The following is a 15,219-nucleotide window of genomic DNA, read 5'->3' as shown; positions in this document are numbered from 1 at the left end:
ACGATAAAACACGGCTATAACCACTTCACCCAACGGTTCTGTGTATCGCTACACAACACCCTTAGCAACCACTTTTAGCAGCGTAGACTGTTCTCAATTTATATTGTTCATTGAAGCTTACTGTATTATGTAGAAGAGTATTGTGAGAAAGAGATCGAGTGAGCGAGTTTATTACCTGCATGTCTGATGTATTATCTTGTCCTTTTAACAGTTAAGGGGTTTTCCTGTGACTGACAGCGCTAGTCAAAGCATTTGTCAGTTGCGTCTTGTTCTGTGTTCACAACAGTCTTTTCAATGTAAAAGTCTTCGCTACTGACTGACACACTCATAAAGACAGTCTTTGCCGCCATCTAATGGCGTAATAATGTAACTTCTGTTGCTGTTCACAGTCAGGGACTTTTTTTTCTGGTGGAATGAAGGCTTTTAGTGAAACTTTACTTCATGAAAGTTGCATTGATACATATTTTTGCCTTTAATATTTGTACTGTGTGGTAACCCTTTTTTATAAAACGCTTCACTTTGCGTTATGCCTAACAACGCCCTTCATCTGTGACTTATTCACTACACAGCACAGCCTCTCGTACCTTATTGCTTACTTATAATGGCTAAGATGTTAAGTGTAGTTTTATTTTGTTTATCTTTATTTCATTAATTTGATGAGTTTCATTATTCTCTTTGCAGGTGATAACTATTGGCAGGCATGTGAAGGGATATCACTACATCATAGCAAACCTGGTAAATGATCTGAAATGTAACACTAACAAAGAAAAATATATGACTTTGTGAAAATGTAACAAGCAAAAATGCTGAGAAAAATATATCATGTTTTCAGGGGTTTGTGGATGGAGATCTTTCAAAAATCCAATATGGTGGAGCCAATGTATCAGGCTTTCAGATTGTGGATTTCGATGACCCCCTGGTGTCCAAATTTGACCAGCGCTGGGAAGCTCTGGAGGAAAAAGAATATCCTGGAGCAGACAGCAAAATACGGGTGAGATTTCCATCCATTTTTATTCTTTTTCAGGCAGTTTTAATAAATATGATTAAAAGAGATGTTCAGGTAATTGCTACATGAACATAAAATGTCTTCATTTAAATGCCTGTATTGTTCAGGCCATTTGCAAGACAAGCGTGTTAGTCATTTTCTACTAGCAGATAAAGTGTGGTCTCGTCTGTCTTCTTACCAATTTACAAAGACTAAGTAGGTGTTTAATTTCCTGGGACTGAAATCAAGTGTTTCATTCTTACATTACTAATGAATCCTGAATATGCGCCATTCAGAACCAAGTATGCCTTTTAAATTCCTGTTCATTCCTGAATTTGAATTGAACCTACTTTAAGGTAACAAACAGAATGCAGTATTTGAATTTATGTGAGTAGAATTCAAATTTAATGAAATTCAAATATACCTGCTGTTATTCTTTCAAAGACGGCTTCACCAAATAAATGATTAAATATAAGTATATGGCTTCCCTATATGTGTTATTCATATTATATTATATTATATTATATTATATTATATTATATTATATTTAATGCTGTCAATCGATTAAAACAATTAACTAGATTAATCACATTTTTTCTGTGATTAATTGCGATTAAAACACTTACGTTTTAGTACGTTTTTCATATATTTTAGAATGTAATAATTTCACAGTTAATCTCCAAATTAATGTAGAAACAAGATAAAGACAGTATATTTTAAATACTTATACTAGTATTACTGATACTAATACAGCTACTGATGTCTCGATGAAATAGATTCCCCCCCCCCCCAATTTTAAACAATAATTATAGCCATTCAACATTACAGTGTAATTGAAAGCAATACATTTTTATACATTTATTAAAATATAACAACTTTTAATTTAAGTGAACTTAAATCAATCCAATTGAATAAAGTTATCAAACAGTCTGCACTGCATAAGGTAAAGCCTAAATTAAATATAGATTAATGCTTATTAAAGCTACAAAAGTACTTTAGTCAAGAGCAGTGAGTAATTTTCTCTGTTACTTTTGTTCTTTGATTATATTGGCTGCTGTCACTTTAAAATATACCACTGCTGCAATGAAGTGGATCTCACATGCGTCCCACTTTCTCACAACTCTTTACTTTTGTTTAAGACAAGGCTGCTTTTATGAGCATACTCAAAACTGACATTTTTGGCATTATTGTGTGTGTTTATTGTGTTGATTATTATTGTTCGTTCAAGCGTGAAAGAGAACTCGATTTCTCTTTTGGAGTGCTTTAATGGTTTAAAAGCATTTGCATGAATAAGAGCGTGATCATATATCGTAATGCTAGCCAAAGGATGACAGAAAAAACTGATGTTGCGTTAATTGCGTTAAATATTTTTAACGCGTTAAACTGGAAAAAATTAATCACATGCATTAACGCGTTAAAGTTGACAGCACTTTATTATATTATATTATATTATATTATATTATATTATATTATATTATATTATATTATATTATTTCAATTCTCCTAGTTTTTATGAATGGTGACAATAATTCTGTACCACACATTACATTTTGAATTGCTATACCTCCTACCAGTTATTTTCAGATCTTTTTTCCTTATAACTAACCCACCAGCATTTCTCTCTCTCTATATCCAGTACACTTCAGCACTGACATACGACGCAGTTCAGGTGATGACTGAGGCCTTCCGCTACCTGCACAAACAGCGAATTGACATCTCCCGTAGAGCTAACAATGGAGACTGCCTGGCTAATCCAGCTGTACCGTGGGCACAGGGGGTTGAGATAGAGCGTGCCCTAAAACAGGTGACAAGTCCCATGTCTATATATATATATATAAATAATTCTAATTGATTTAATTGTCCTGACCAGTATATAAAATCCTTCTATTTCACATCCTTTTTATGCAGGTGAGAGTTGATGGTCTCACTGGTAACATTCAGTTTGACCAATATGGAAAGAGGGTGAATTACACCGTCAATGTCATGGAACTGAAAAGCAATGGACCAGTTAAGGTAAGACTCTTAATGTATGGAAAGGAAAGTATCATTTATCATTTTACATTATAAGTTACTACATGTCACATAAGTCATAAGTTGCCTGCAAATGCCTCTCTTTTTCAGATTGGCTATTGGAATGAAGTTGATAAAATGGTTGTGACAAAGTCTGATCTTTTCCCAAATGATACAATGGGGCTGGAAAACAAGACTGTGATCGTCACCACCATTCTAGTAGGTTTCACTTGTGGTTTTCCATACTATTATGCTGTTCTGCACTGTAGTAAAATGTTCACAGCTCTTTGACAAAGTGTGCCTTTCTTTCTTTTTCAGGAAGCACCGTATGTAATGCTGAAGAAGAATGCTGACCTTTTTATGGATAATGAAAGATATGAGGGGTACTGTGTGGACTTGGCAGCTGAAATAGCAAAGCACTGTGGATTTAAATATCAGCTGAAAATAGTGGGAGATGGCAAATATGGAGCTAGAGATGCAGAGACGAAGATCTGGAATGGAATGGTTGGAGAGTTAGTTTATGGGGTAAGATTTATTTATTAAACTTTTAAAGTTGGACAAAATTGATAAGTTGCTGCTGCTAGTCTGAAAAGTAGTCTTAACCATTAGCATAAACATTTTTCTTTGATCAGTACATTTTTCAGTTCAAACAATAGGTCGAGAAGTGAAAAAAATAAATCTCTTTCATTTTAGAAAGCTGACATAGCAGTGGCTCCATTGACTATCACTTTAGTCAGAGAAGAAGTCATCGACTTCTCAAAGCCATTCATGAGTTTGGGCATCTCCATCATGATCAAGAAGCCTCAGAAGTCCAAGCCTGGTGTGTTCTCATTCCTGGACCCTCTGGCCTATGAGATCTGGATGTGTATCGTGTTTGCCTACATCGGGGTGAGCGTGGTGCTTTTCCTGGTCAGTCGTTTCAGTCCATATGAGTGGCACACAGAGGAATATGAGGACGGCCAGATCCAGACCAACGAGTCAACTAATGAGTTTGGGATTTTCAACAGCCTTTGGTTCTCTCTTGGAGCTTTTATGAGACAAGGCTGTGATATTTCACCAAGGTTTGTTCTTGACCAATAAGTTCTTTTTATTTCTACATGCAATTTCTTCAAGAAATGCTGGTTTTATAACGGCAAAGGCATTTTTGTATGAAAAGCGATCTCTTACTTAGTCATTGATTGTCTTGGTTGAAAGATATTATTGATTTAATATATATTATTAGCAGTGTTTGGGGTAATGCATTACAAGTAATGCAAGTTAAGTAATAAGATTACTTTTTTCAAGTAACTAGTAAAGTTTTGCATTAGTTACTAGTTTTACGCAAGTTACTTTGTTTTCCCATTTATTGACTGAAACCTCTCTTGTCCCCATGTTGAGAGAAATCGGGAATAGAGGCGTTGTGTGCGTAAACATGATGGTTATTGTTTTCAGTATATTATGCACACCTGCAATAATAAAATATGATAAATAGTGCATATACTTTATGTATTTAATCTCACTTTATTAACCGTACAGGCGTGAATTTGCATTTCCTTTAGCCTGAGGCTTATTCATTTCACTTCTGGCGTGAAAGGGCCTTTACATTTGCCCCAAAAAATATACAGTGGGTACGGAAAGTATTCAGACCCCCTTAAATTTTTCACTCTTTGTTATATTGCAGCCATTTGCTAAAATCATTTAAGTTCATTTTTTTTCCTCATTAATGTACACACAGCACCCCATATTGACAGAAAAACACAGAATTGTTGACATTTTTGCAGATTTATTAAAAAAGAAAAACTGAAATATCACATGGTCCTAAGTATTCAGACCCTTTGCTCAGTATTTAGTAGAAGCACCCTTTTGATCTAATACAGCCATGAGTCTTTTTGGGAAAGATGCAACAAGTTTTTCACACCTGGATTTGGGGATCCTCTGCCATTCCTCCTTGCAGATCCTCTCCAGTTCTGTCAGGTTGGATGGTAAACATTGGTGGACAGCCATTTTTAGGTCTCTCCAGAGATGCTTAATTGGGTTTAAGTCAGGGCTCTGGCTGGGCCATTCAAGAACAGTCACGGAGTTGTTGTGAAGCCACTCCTTCGTTATTTTAGCTGTGTGCTTAGGGTCATTGTCTTGTTGGAAGGTAAACCTTCGGCCCAGTCTGAGGTCCTGAGCACTCTGGAGAAGGTTTTCGTCCAGGATATCCCTGTACTTGGCCGCATTCATCTTTCCCTCAATTGCAACCAGTCGTCCTGTCCCTGCAGCTGAAAAACACCCCCACAGCATGATGCTGCCACCACCATGCTTCACTGTTGGGACTGTATTGGACAGGTGATGAGCAGTGCCTGGTTTTCTCCACACATACCGCTTAGAATTAAGGCCAAAATGTTCTATCTTGGTCTCATCAGACCAGAGAATCTTATTTCTCACCATCTTGGAGTCCTTCCATGCGGGCTTTCATGTGTCTTGCACTGAGGAGAGGCTTCCGTCGGGCCACTCTGCCATAAAGCCCCGACTGGTGGAGGGCTGCAGTGATGGTTGACTTTCTACAACTTTCTCCCATCTCCCGACTGCATCTCTGGAGCTCAGCCACAGTGATCTTTGGGTTCTTCTTTACCTCTCTCACCAAGGCTCTTCTTCCCCGATAGTTCAGTTTGGCCGGACGGCCAGCTCTAGGAAGGGTTCTGGTCAACCCAAACGTCTTCCATTTAAGGATTATGGAGGCCACTGTGCTCTTAGGAACCTTAAGTGCAGCAGAAATGTTTTTGTAACCTTGGCCAGATCTGTGCCTTGCCACAATTCTGTCTCTGAGCTCTTCAGGCAGTTCCTTTGACCTCATGATTCTCATTTGCTCTGACATGCACTGTGAGCTGTAAGGTCTTATATAGACAGGTGTGTGGCTTTCCTAATCAAGTCCAATCAGTATAATCAAACACAGCTGGACTCAAATGAAGGTGTAGAACCATCTCAAGGATGATCAGAAGAAATGGACAGCACCTGAGTTAAATATATGAGTGTCACAGCAAAGGGTCTGAATACTTAGGACCATGAGATATTTTAGTTTTTCTTTTTTAATAAATCTGCAAAAATGTCAACAATTCTGTGTTTTTCTGTCAATATGGGGTGCTGTGTGTACATTAATGAGGAAAAAAAATAAACTTAAATGATTTTAGCAAATGGCTGCAATATAACAAAGAGTGAAAAATTTAAGGGGGTCTGAATACTTTCCGTACCCACTGTATATATATAATTTAATAAAAAAACAAACAAACAAGCCCAGTCCAGGTGAAAAAAAGTAATGCATAAGTAACTTAAAAAGTAATTAAGAAATGCAATTAGTTACTTTTTTAGGAAATAACACAATATTGTAATGCATTACTTTTAAAAGTAACTTTCCCTAACACTGATTATTAGTTACATCTATACTGAAATAAATATACTACATTTAAATAAGATAAAACATTATATATTTAGATGTTAATTATTCATTATGGATGATAGACTCATCTAAGCAGGCGAAGCACATTCTGCCTAGCAGCTATTCTCACAAATACCTTAAAATCATTAGTGAAGCTTCTGTTCAGACTTCATGTTGACTTCAAAATCCTTAGTCACCAACTCTTGTACATAAATATCTTTTCAGAGATCACACAAGATGTCGCAGTTTCAAAAATACAATGGAGTTGCTTGTCATGGAAAATATGTCAAATGTGCAAAATATTGTTATATGGTTGAGTTTAACATTGAACACAGTTTGATTTCAATGTAGCTGAGAATACTTTTTTTTTTTAACTGTGATCCTGCTGTCATGTCTGATGAATTTCATTGGACATTTTTCATCAGGTCTCTTTCTGGCCGCATCGTTGGAGGAGTCTGGTGGTTTTTCACCCTGATCATAATTTCATCCTACACGGCTAACTTGGCTGCCTTCCTAACAGTGGAAAGGATGGTGTCTCCAATTGAGAGTGCAGAGGACTTAGCAAAGCAAACAGAGATTGCTTATGGAACTTTAGATTCTGGTTCAACAAAAGAGTTTTTCAGGGTAAGACACCCATTTTCTCTATATCCATGTAATCCATATGCCTACTTTTTCTTTACTTTTGTATTTGCACAATTTTTAAGTGAGAGTTTATCAGGCTAAGATAAAATGCAAAGCTAAATACTAAATTGCTGTAGTCATTTGTTTGGCATGGCCATTGTTAGACAGTTTACAGTAAGGTTCTATTTGTTAACATTAGATAACTACATTAGTTATGAACAAACAATTAAAAATAGTTCTAAAGCATGTATCAATGATCATTTCCTAATAAATTCTCAAAATCAAAAGTTGTATCTGGTAATATTTTTTAATGCACCTAAGCAGACATGAACTAACAGATGTATTTCTATTAAAGGTGCAGTAAGCGATTTCTGGGAAACGCTGTTGATAAACAAACACGCCCCTACCCAAAAGGATCACACCCCCATCTTTATAGCTCCGCCCCAAAATTCACAAACACGCTATGCAACGCAGGCACCTCCCCCCTAATGAGTGTATACGCTCCTTACTGCTGATTGACTACAAGTGTGTTTTGGTGCTTGGTCAGATTTCTCAGAATTCTCTTACTGCTCCTTTAATTACCATTAACAAAAATTAACAAATACTGTAACAAATGAATTGCTCATTGTTGGTTAATTTTAGTTAACCAATGGGACCTTATTGTTATTAAGATTTTATAGTTTACATAATCATTGCAATCTTTTTTTCTCCAGCGTTCCAAAATTGCTCTTTTCGACAAAATGTGGACATACATGAAAAGTGCAGAGCCCTCAGTATTTGTAAAGACGACAGCAGAAGGTGTTATGCGGGTGAGGAAGTCCAAGGGGAAGTATGCATACCTGCTGGAGTCCACCATGAATGAGTACATCGAGCAGCGCAAACCCTGTGACACTATGAAGGTGGGAGGGAACCTGGACTCCAAAGGCTACGGCATCGCCACCCCCAAAGGATCCTCATTAAGGTGGGTGGAATAGTATAACAATGTGTCCAATGTTGTTATAGTATCCCACCTACCCTGATGTAGCTGTGCTCATGTGTCCTGGTTTGTATAAAAAAGATAGACGTAGTAGCTGGATACATTAGAGCCAAATAAATAAAATATTAATAATCTATTTTTTTTTAAAAAAAAAAAGAAAGAAAGAAAGAAAGAAAGAAAATATTTATCTTGAAGTTTTTTTTATACAGATTTAAAAAAAAATATTTTTACTTCATTATATCTTACAGATATGAATACCTCATTATTTTATAAATATATATATTTAAATACATTCATATTTTATATCTTAAGGATATACATTATATTAGTGCATTTTTTTCATGCTTTGAATTCAAGTTTAACCGAATGCTAATCTATTAGATTTATATATTTGAGATTTTGTCGTTTTCAAGTGTTGTGTCTCGGTTTTTGTCTTTTGAATGTTTTAAGGTTTTGCCTAATATCCTCTCCTATCATGTCTCTCATCTCTCTATATTCATTAATTATTGCTGTCTTTGCTTATTTCTAATAATGTAATGATTTCTGAAATGTTTTTACCAAACCCTTGCAGTACACATTTTTCGTTAAAGAACATTAACAAAGATGTGCTTTGAACTTCCAATTTGGCAAACAAACAAAATTTAGCCATATTCATGTAACAGGTGGCACTGCTTGGGTTTACCTATGTAAATGTATTTGAAGATATGCTGATATTTGATTGAACTGTATTTCATAATGCCATCTCTCAGCCTTATTAGAGACAGTCTTCATTTAGTGGGATTCAATTTCTCCTCCTCCTGTGAACAGCAACCAATCTGGACAGATTTAAGGATTGGGTGGGTGGGCCTTAGGAGAAGATTGAATTATGTATGATGAAGATTTAACCAGCTTTTATTGCTGTTCTGCTGTCCTTCTTCTAGTAATGTTACTTGCAGGCCACTGCTATTAGTTATGGATATGAGTACTGCGTTAAGCGTCTCTTTTCACGGCACTCTGAGCCACCTTCATAAGTTAAACTCACCTAAAGTACATTTAATTGATGACATTAGTTGATTAGACTTTTGTTTTCTAACAGTTTGATATTTTGAAAGGGAGGAGATATGATTTCTTCTTACTTGTTAAAATGCTGAAAACAGAGAAAAGCAATCGCCAGGTTTGAAAGAGGACCATTGACAATTGCTAAGTTGGCTCACCCTGTCTTACAAGTTATGTTTTATCGTTTCAAGAAATGCGGTTAACCTCGCAGTACTAAAACTGAATGAACAAGGCCTGTTGGACAAATTGAAAAACAAATGGTGGTACGACAAGGGAGAGTGCGGCAGCGGGGGAGGTGATTCCAAGGTCAGCCCCAGAGAGCAAAGTGATGGGTAACTCAATGCAACACTCAAGTAAGCAGCAAAACCACACAGGAACCAAAAGTCCAAAGGCGGACATTTTCTACAACACTGACGGGTTAAGCATTGCCAACCATTGCTAGAGGACACACACATAAACAAAAATACCCATTGTTATTCCGATTGGTTATTGTGTGCAGTACACATCGCTGTTGTCCTTGCTGCTTACTTCAGGCGATACGTTAATGCACATTTGGCTCTGCAAAACTTGCATTTGCTTAGGCCAAATGGCGCATCAACGTCATAATCGCTATGGCAATAAAGAAAAGAGGAGAGAAAAGGTGAAATCTAAGAGAAAGTTGAATGTAATAATAACATAAAATAACATTGATAATGTTATTTATGTTATTTCCCACGTGAAGAACGCCAGTAAACCTTGCAGTATTGAAACTCAGTGAGCAAGGCACCTTAGACAAGCTGAAAAACAAATGGTGGTACGATAAAGGTGAATGTGGAGCCAAGGACTCTGGAAGTAAGGTTAGTCGCTGCAGGTTCTATGTGATCAAGCACATTTTTGATTAGTGGGAATTACCCATATTTTAATATTAATGACTAAAAAAAACAAAAAACTATTTTAGACAGACAATGCACAGACAAGCATGAGATGCCTTGGTGAGATTCTTTGACTAATGCCTGCAGAGCTACTAATATCTGGTACCATCCACTGAGAATTAAACAGTAATGCATGCCACTTCAGTCATGTGCACCTTTTGTAATATCTGTAACATAATCAGTGGTCTCCTTCCAGCTTCTCAATCTGAGAATCACAGATCCTGCTATTACTTGCAGGCCTGAGCTGTGCCAAGTTTAGAATAGCAGTTCTCAGACATTCATATCCAGCACATACAACGAAAGACTTCAAATTGTTCCAGTACGAACATGATTTCTCTCAGGTCATTTGTAGGACCATCTACAAGGGTGTCCAAGATCCTTAAATGTCTTTGTTTCATAGTGTGTTAAGCTGTTTGGTTGTGTTTTGTCAATTGTTGTATTGTCTTAGTGTGCTTTATTTGGATGCTTATTGAAATATTTATATGTACGTTATGTGAAACCTGATACATCATGCTTTGTCATGTTTGCACTTTTATAATACAACAAAAATGGGTATATAAAACAATACACTCTCTGCATCAAGGCATAGGTTGTTTTCATAGCCATATAGTCAAAGTATATCTCAGCTTCAGGGTTGAAACCACCATAGGTTATATTTAGATTAGTGGTTGATCAATATTGGTGTATGTAGTTCTTAAAATTTCACCTTTGGAACCCCAATTTATTGCTATTATTGGACAGACTGTAAAAAAAAAACGTGCTTCACGTGGTAACATCGAAATTAACAGGTTTTAAATATTATTTAATATGATTTAATATTTGCAAACGGTTACACAAACAAACTCAATTATTATTATTTAATGATATATAAAAAGGTTAAATTGTTAAAGCTGCAGTCTGTAACTTTTTTGGTTAAAAATTATGCAAAATCAATTATTGAGCAAGTACGTAACCAGCCAGTGTATCTCCTTACCTTAGCCCGATTCACAACGGTAAGCTTCTAATAACATTTTCTGATTCGGATGGTACTGTTGAGTTTCCGCAGGAAATTCGAGCATGCCGCCGTTCATCTTTGCGTCATTACGTCACGTCTGTTTACATAAAGGAGTCCCAGCTAGTAGGCTATATCATATGAGGATGCTACAGGTGGCGGATCATTTATAGCCTTCTCACAGCAGCTGGAATAATTAAACTTATCATTTTGATGGCAGTTTGTATGGAATGACAAACAGGCAATTAGAGATTAGACTGTACATAAACAGTCTAAGTTGTTACTTACTTGTTCAGATGAAATTCTCCGGTGAAAATTCTTATTTTGGTCATATTTCCAAGACTACAATCTGTGATTCCGAAGTACAGTATCCACACCGGTGCGGTGACTCCTCAAAACATTAGATTCATCCGCGCTGAGGAGCCGTGCCGAAGCACAACCCACGTAAAGATGATAATTCCGCAAATAACTGCAATTGCAGGTTTCGAACAGAGATGGCGACAAAGAGGCAAAACTTACAGACTGCAGCTTTAAATAAATATAATTAAATGTCTTTAATTATTTGATTACATTTTAAAATCCAAGGTTAAAAGAGGTAGATGGATCCTTAAGATAACAATTGCATTATCGCTTTTTACAGTGCAAAAAAAGAAACAAACTTTCACAAAAGTAAGCTCTGTATCTGTCTATGTGTCGTGTGTTTTATGCGTGGTCATTCTGTGCACAGTACAGTACACTAATATTTGGAAAGAATATCTGACAGCCCCTATCCCCCAAAGATCTTTTTGTAGGTGTGTATATGTGTGTTGATCTCCTGCCTTTTATCCACAATGCCTGTCATCTGCTTCCCTGTGTCTAATGCTATGCCTTCCATTCAGATGCCTCTCTTGAGCATCCCTTTAAATGGTCCTGTAGGCTTTCTTACACAAGCATAATTCTCATCACAGCTAAGCATAGCACATTAACCCCTGCTATAACTGTGAATTCAACAAAGAAATAATATTTACTACAGCCATTAGCATGTGGGAATGTAAGAACTGTAACCACATTGTTGGTTTTTTATGTAACTTTCAAACGAATGTTAAAGGCTTTAGTAAATCCATCCCATTTAAGCAGAATTGTTGAATGCCCCCATTCGCATCGCTTCAAGGGCACATTAACCAGTAGCGCATTCTACTTAGCACAGTTATTGTTTTAACATTACTGTCCTGAGCTGTGCATTTGTATCCACATAGACGTAAAACTGCCACTTAAATATTCTGTTATTTATGCATATGAATGCTTATTACAGATATCCCGAGCTTTCCCTGACCGCTGACCCGTGTCTCATGTGCATTTACAGGAGAAGACCAGCGCTCTCAGCCTGAGCAATGTGGCTGGGGTCTTCTACATCCTAGTGGGCGGCCTGGGCTTGGCCATGCTGGTGGCCTTGGTCGAGTTCTGTTACAAGTCCCGAGCTGAGGCCAAGCGCATGAAGGTGGCAAAGAATGCACAGAATATTAATCCCACTTCCTCGCAGAATTCACAGAATTTTGCCACTTATAAGGAAGGGTACAACGTATATGGGATCGAAAGTGTAAAAATTTAAGGGGGTAGGATACGCGGCCGTCATTCCAATCTGTCCCCGTGCACGCTTCTTTTGGCTTCCATCTGTTCCATTCCCTGAATGTTCTATTGAATGAGGAGGTTTGGACCGTAAGCTGGATCGTATGTACTGGTGTTCCTAGTGGGAAAAAAAAAAAAACTTGACTTCTCCCCATCTACTGCACACATATTGGAGAGAAAAGTTTTTTGTAGATCCCGTGTGATTTTGTTCTGTCAACCCCATTGTCATGTATGACTGTTTTTGTTGTTGTATCGCCCATCGCCCTCATTCCCTGCTTGCGATATGATTTTCTGAATGGTGTTTGCTCGTAACTTTGCTCCTCAATTTTCAATGTTTCTCCACCACATCAAATTCACATCTGCATTTTCAACTAAACATTTTAAAAATAAGACTGAAGCCCTTTTGTGGGATGCGCTCTAACTTTCTGCCCTCTCTCTGTTTGGTGTGCGTGCGTGTGGATGTTTGTTTCTCCGTTCGCGTCTATGTGTGTGTGTGTTCCAGGTGACCTTTTCGGACGCTATGAGGAGCAAAGCGAGGCTGTCTATAACTGGAAGTACTGGCGAGAATGGACGTGTGATGAGTCCTGAGTTCCCCAAAGCAGTACATGCGGTGCCCTTTGTTAGACCTGGTGTGGGAATGAACGTCAGTCTGACTGATCTCTCCTGATGGATAAGAACCTGCCGAGTGCCTTACACAATGGTTTTCAATAGAGCGCATTCTATTCTCTTTCCTGTCGCTTTCTCCCATATATCTCTCGTCTGAATGGAAGACGGAGGCCTCATTTGATGTCACAGAGACATAATACTTCTTTGGCCCTTTATAACAAAAGATGCACTCTCCTATTGGAAACATGCCGACTGAGATAAAGACACTCGCTTAGCGAGCTGATGACATCTACCCCCCCGTAACGGATATTTTTGACGACAAACTTGAAACTCACAGAAGCTCTGAGCGGGAAAGAGAGAAGTCAATAAAGTCTGTCTGTTTTCGTAGCTGACGCCATCCAATGTCTATTTCGGCTCAAGCACACTTTACCATTATTTGCTTCAGGATGTGAAATGTCTTTTTATTAATAAAACAAACAAACAAACAAAAAAAATCAAAGTATTTTTATGTATTTTCACAGAAAATGGCTTTTAAATAAACCTGCTTACATACCAGTTAATTAAGGCTGTAAATCATAATCTTGACATACTTTTAAGAGCTTAGCTAATAGTTTCACATTTTAATGCCAAATATGTTGCTTATCTTGTAATTTATTAGTCCTCTTCTGATATATTCATTAACATTTTGGTGTTGATATGAAATATCTAGCAATGCTTGACATCTGTTTGAAAAGTGGGTGCCGCAGTTATGTTCTCTTACTTTCATCAACTTGTTTGGTTTTAAGAATCTGTTTGTATTTTCTTGTTTATCAAGAAAATCAGGGTAGCGGTTATATTAAAAAAGAAAAATGTGTTTACAATATGAACATAACAAAAAAGGAAAATGTTTAAAAACGTACCTATTGTATTATTGCATATGTTTTGCTGTGAAATGAATAGAAGCATACACATCAACAAAATGCTCTGTTAAAAATGCCAAATAATTAAATGTGCCAAAATTATTGATAAATATAGTCATATATTAAACTGTCATCAATGTGAATGTAGTCAATACATTCTGTAAGTTTTGTTACTAAATGTACAGTTGGATGGTGATTTATTTCATTTTTTTGGGTTTGTTTTTACTTTATAGCTATTTTAGCATTCACACCACAATATGGCTTTTTTCATATTTTCACTCTGCATCTTGAATTTGTTTTCCAAGCATCCAGTTCTAATATATTCTTTCATAAAATGTGAGAAATTCCATATTACGGGCAAAAACATCTGCGCTTATTCTTCAGTATTTAAGATACCTACCGCGAGAGAACATGTTGTTTGATAATGATAATGATTCACAGTTTATCTTACAGTTAAATGACTATTTCCTATAAAAGCAGTGGCAACTGTAACAGTTAACTCTTGATATTGCAATAAGCCAAGGTTAACAAACAAAAGATGTCCCCAAAAGTGAGAGTATATTTGTAAACTTAGATAATTATCACAATTGTGTACAGTTTTGAATGATTTTTATTGGTCCTTTTTTCTCTCACTTCTTCAGCCTTTCTCTCCTCATTATTTCGCTCTAGACTGGGAGACAGATAACTGGGTAACACCTTTGGTTTTGTCATGATATACTTAATATTAGTCGAACAAGTCCATGTAATTTTAAGGACCACTCTCTCTCTCTAGCATTTTGTAAATGAATGTGTGCCAACTTGTTTATTTTTTGGGATCCTTTCTAAATAAAAGCTGACTAATCGTCTAATGTTTTGATTGCAGTTTATCAATGACCAATATGATGATGGCATAACTTTACTTATACCACAGTTTCACATAACAGACTTATGCTGAGCAAGGTGACAAAATATACTGCAAGAGATTGCAGAGCTTCATCTAGATGTCATTTTACAGAACATTTCGAGTCATCTGAGAAATATGTACTAATCATTCTGATCTTTTCGAAGTAAAAAGTAATTTTAGCATGATTCTTTTTAAAGTGTTTCCAGTAATCACTGTCAAAATGACTCAATCAAACACAGAGACACAATCAAGGATTTTATTCTTTCCGATAGATAATTCATGAAGTGATTTCCACTCATT

General features: G+C 36.7%; 1 protein-coding gene across 6 annotated transcripts in view; it reads left to right on the top strand.

Annotated features, from left to right (window-relative positions):
- Positions 1-14,884, top strand: part of gria2b (glutamate receptor, ionotropic, AMPA 2b) — a 40,472-nt gene extending 25,588 nt beyond the window's left edge. The window contains exons 5-16 of one of the 6 annotated variants that reach the window (XM_051860473.1): positions 682-735; positions 833-991; positions 2,622-2,789; positions 2,894-2,998; positions 3,107-3,214; positions 3,314-3,520; positions 3,689-4,056; positions 6,818-7,016; positions 7,727-7,974; positions 9,746-9,860; positions 12,269-12,403; positions 13,034-14,884. In XM_051860473.1, the coding sequence (XP_051716433.1) occupies positions 682-735; positions 833-991; positions 2,622-2,789; positions 2,894-2,998; positions 3,107-3,214; positions 3,314-3,520; positions 3,689-4,056; positions 6,818-7,016; positions 7,727-7,974; positions 9,746-9,860; positions 12,269-12,403; positions 13,034-13,198 (2,031 nt within the window). In that variant the 3' untranslated portion in view covers positions 13,199-14,884. Of the gene's footprint in view, positions 1-681; positions 736-832; positions 992-2,621; positions 2,790-2,893; positions 2,999-3,106; positions 3,215-3,313; positions 3,521-3,688; positions 4,057-6,817; positions 7,017-7,726; positions 7,975-9,215; positions 9,861-12,268; positions 12,519-13,033 lie in introns of those variants that run through there. The other 5 variants (XM_051860474.1, XM_051860478.1, XM_051860475.1 and 2 more) reach the window with 5 other exon arrangements.
- Positions 14,885-15,219: the final 335 nt, after the last annotated feature.

This window comes from Ctenopharyngodon idella, chromosome 14 (assembly GCF_019924925.1).
Source record: "Ctenopharyngodon idella isolate HZGC_01 chromosome 14, HZGC01, whole genome shotgun sequence".
Lineage (NCBI taxonomy): Eukaryota > Metazoa > Chordata > Actinopteri > Cypriniformes > Xenocyprididae > Ctenopharyngodon > Ctenopharyngodon idella.
This window is presented reverse-complemented; position numbering and strand designations above follow the sequence as displayed.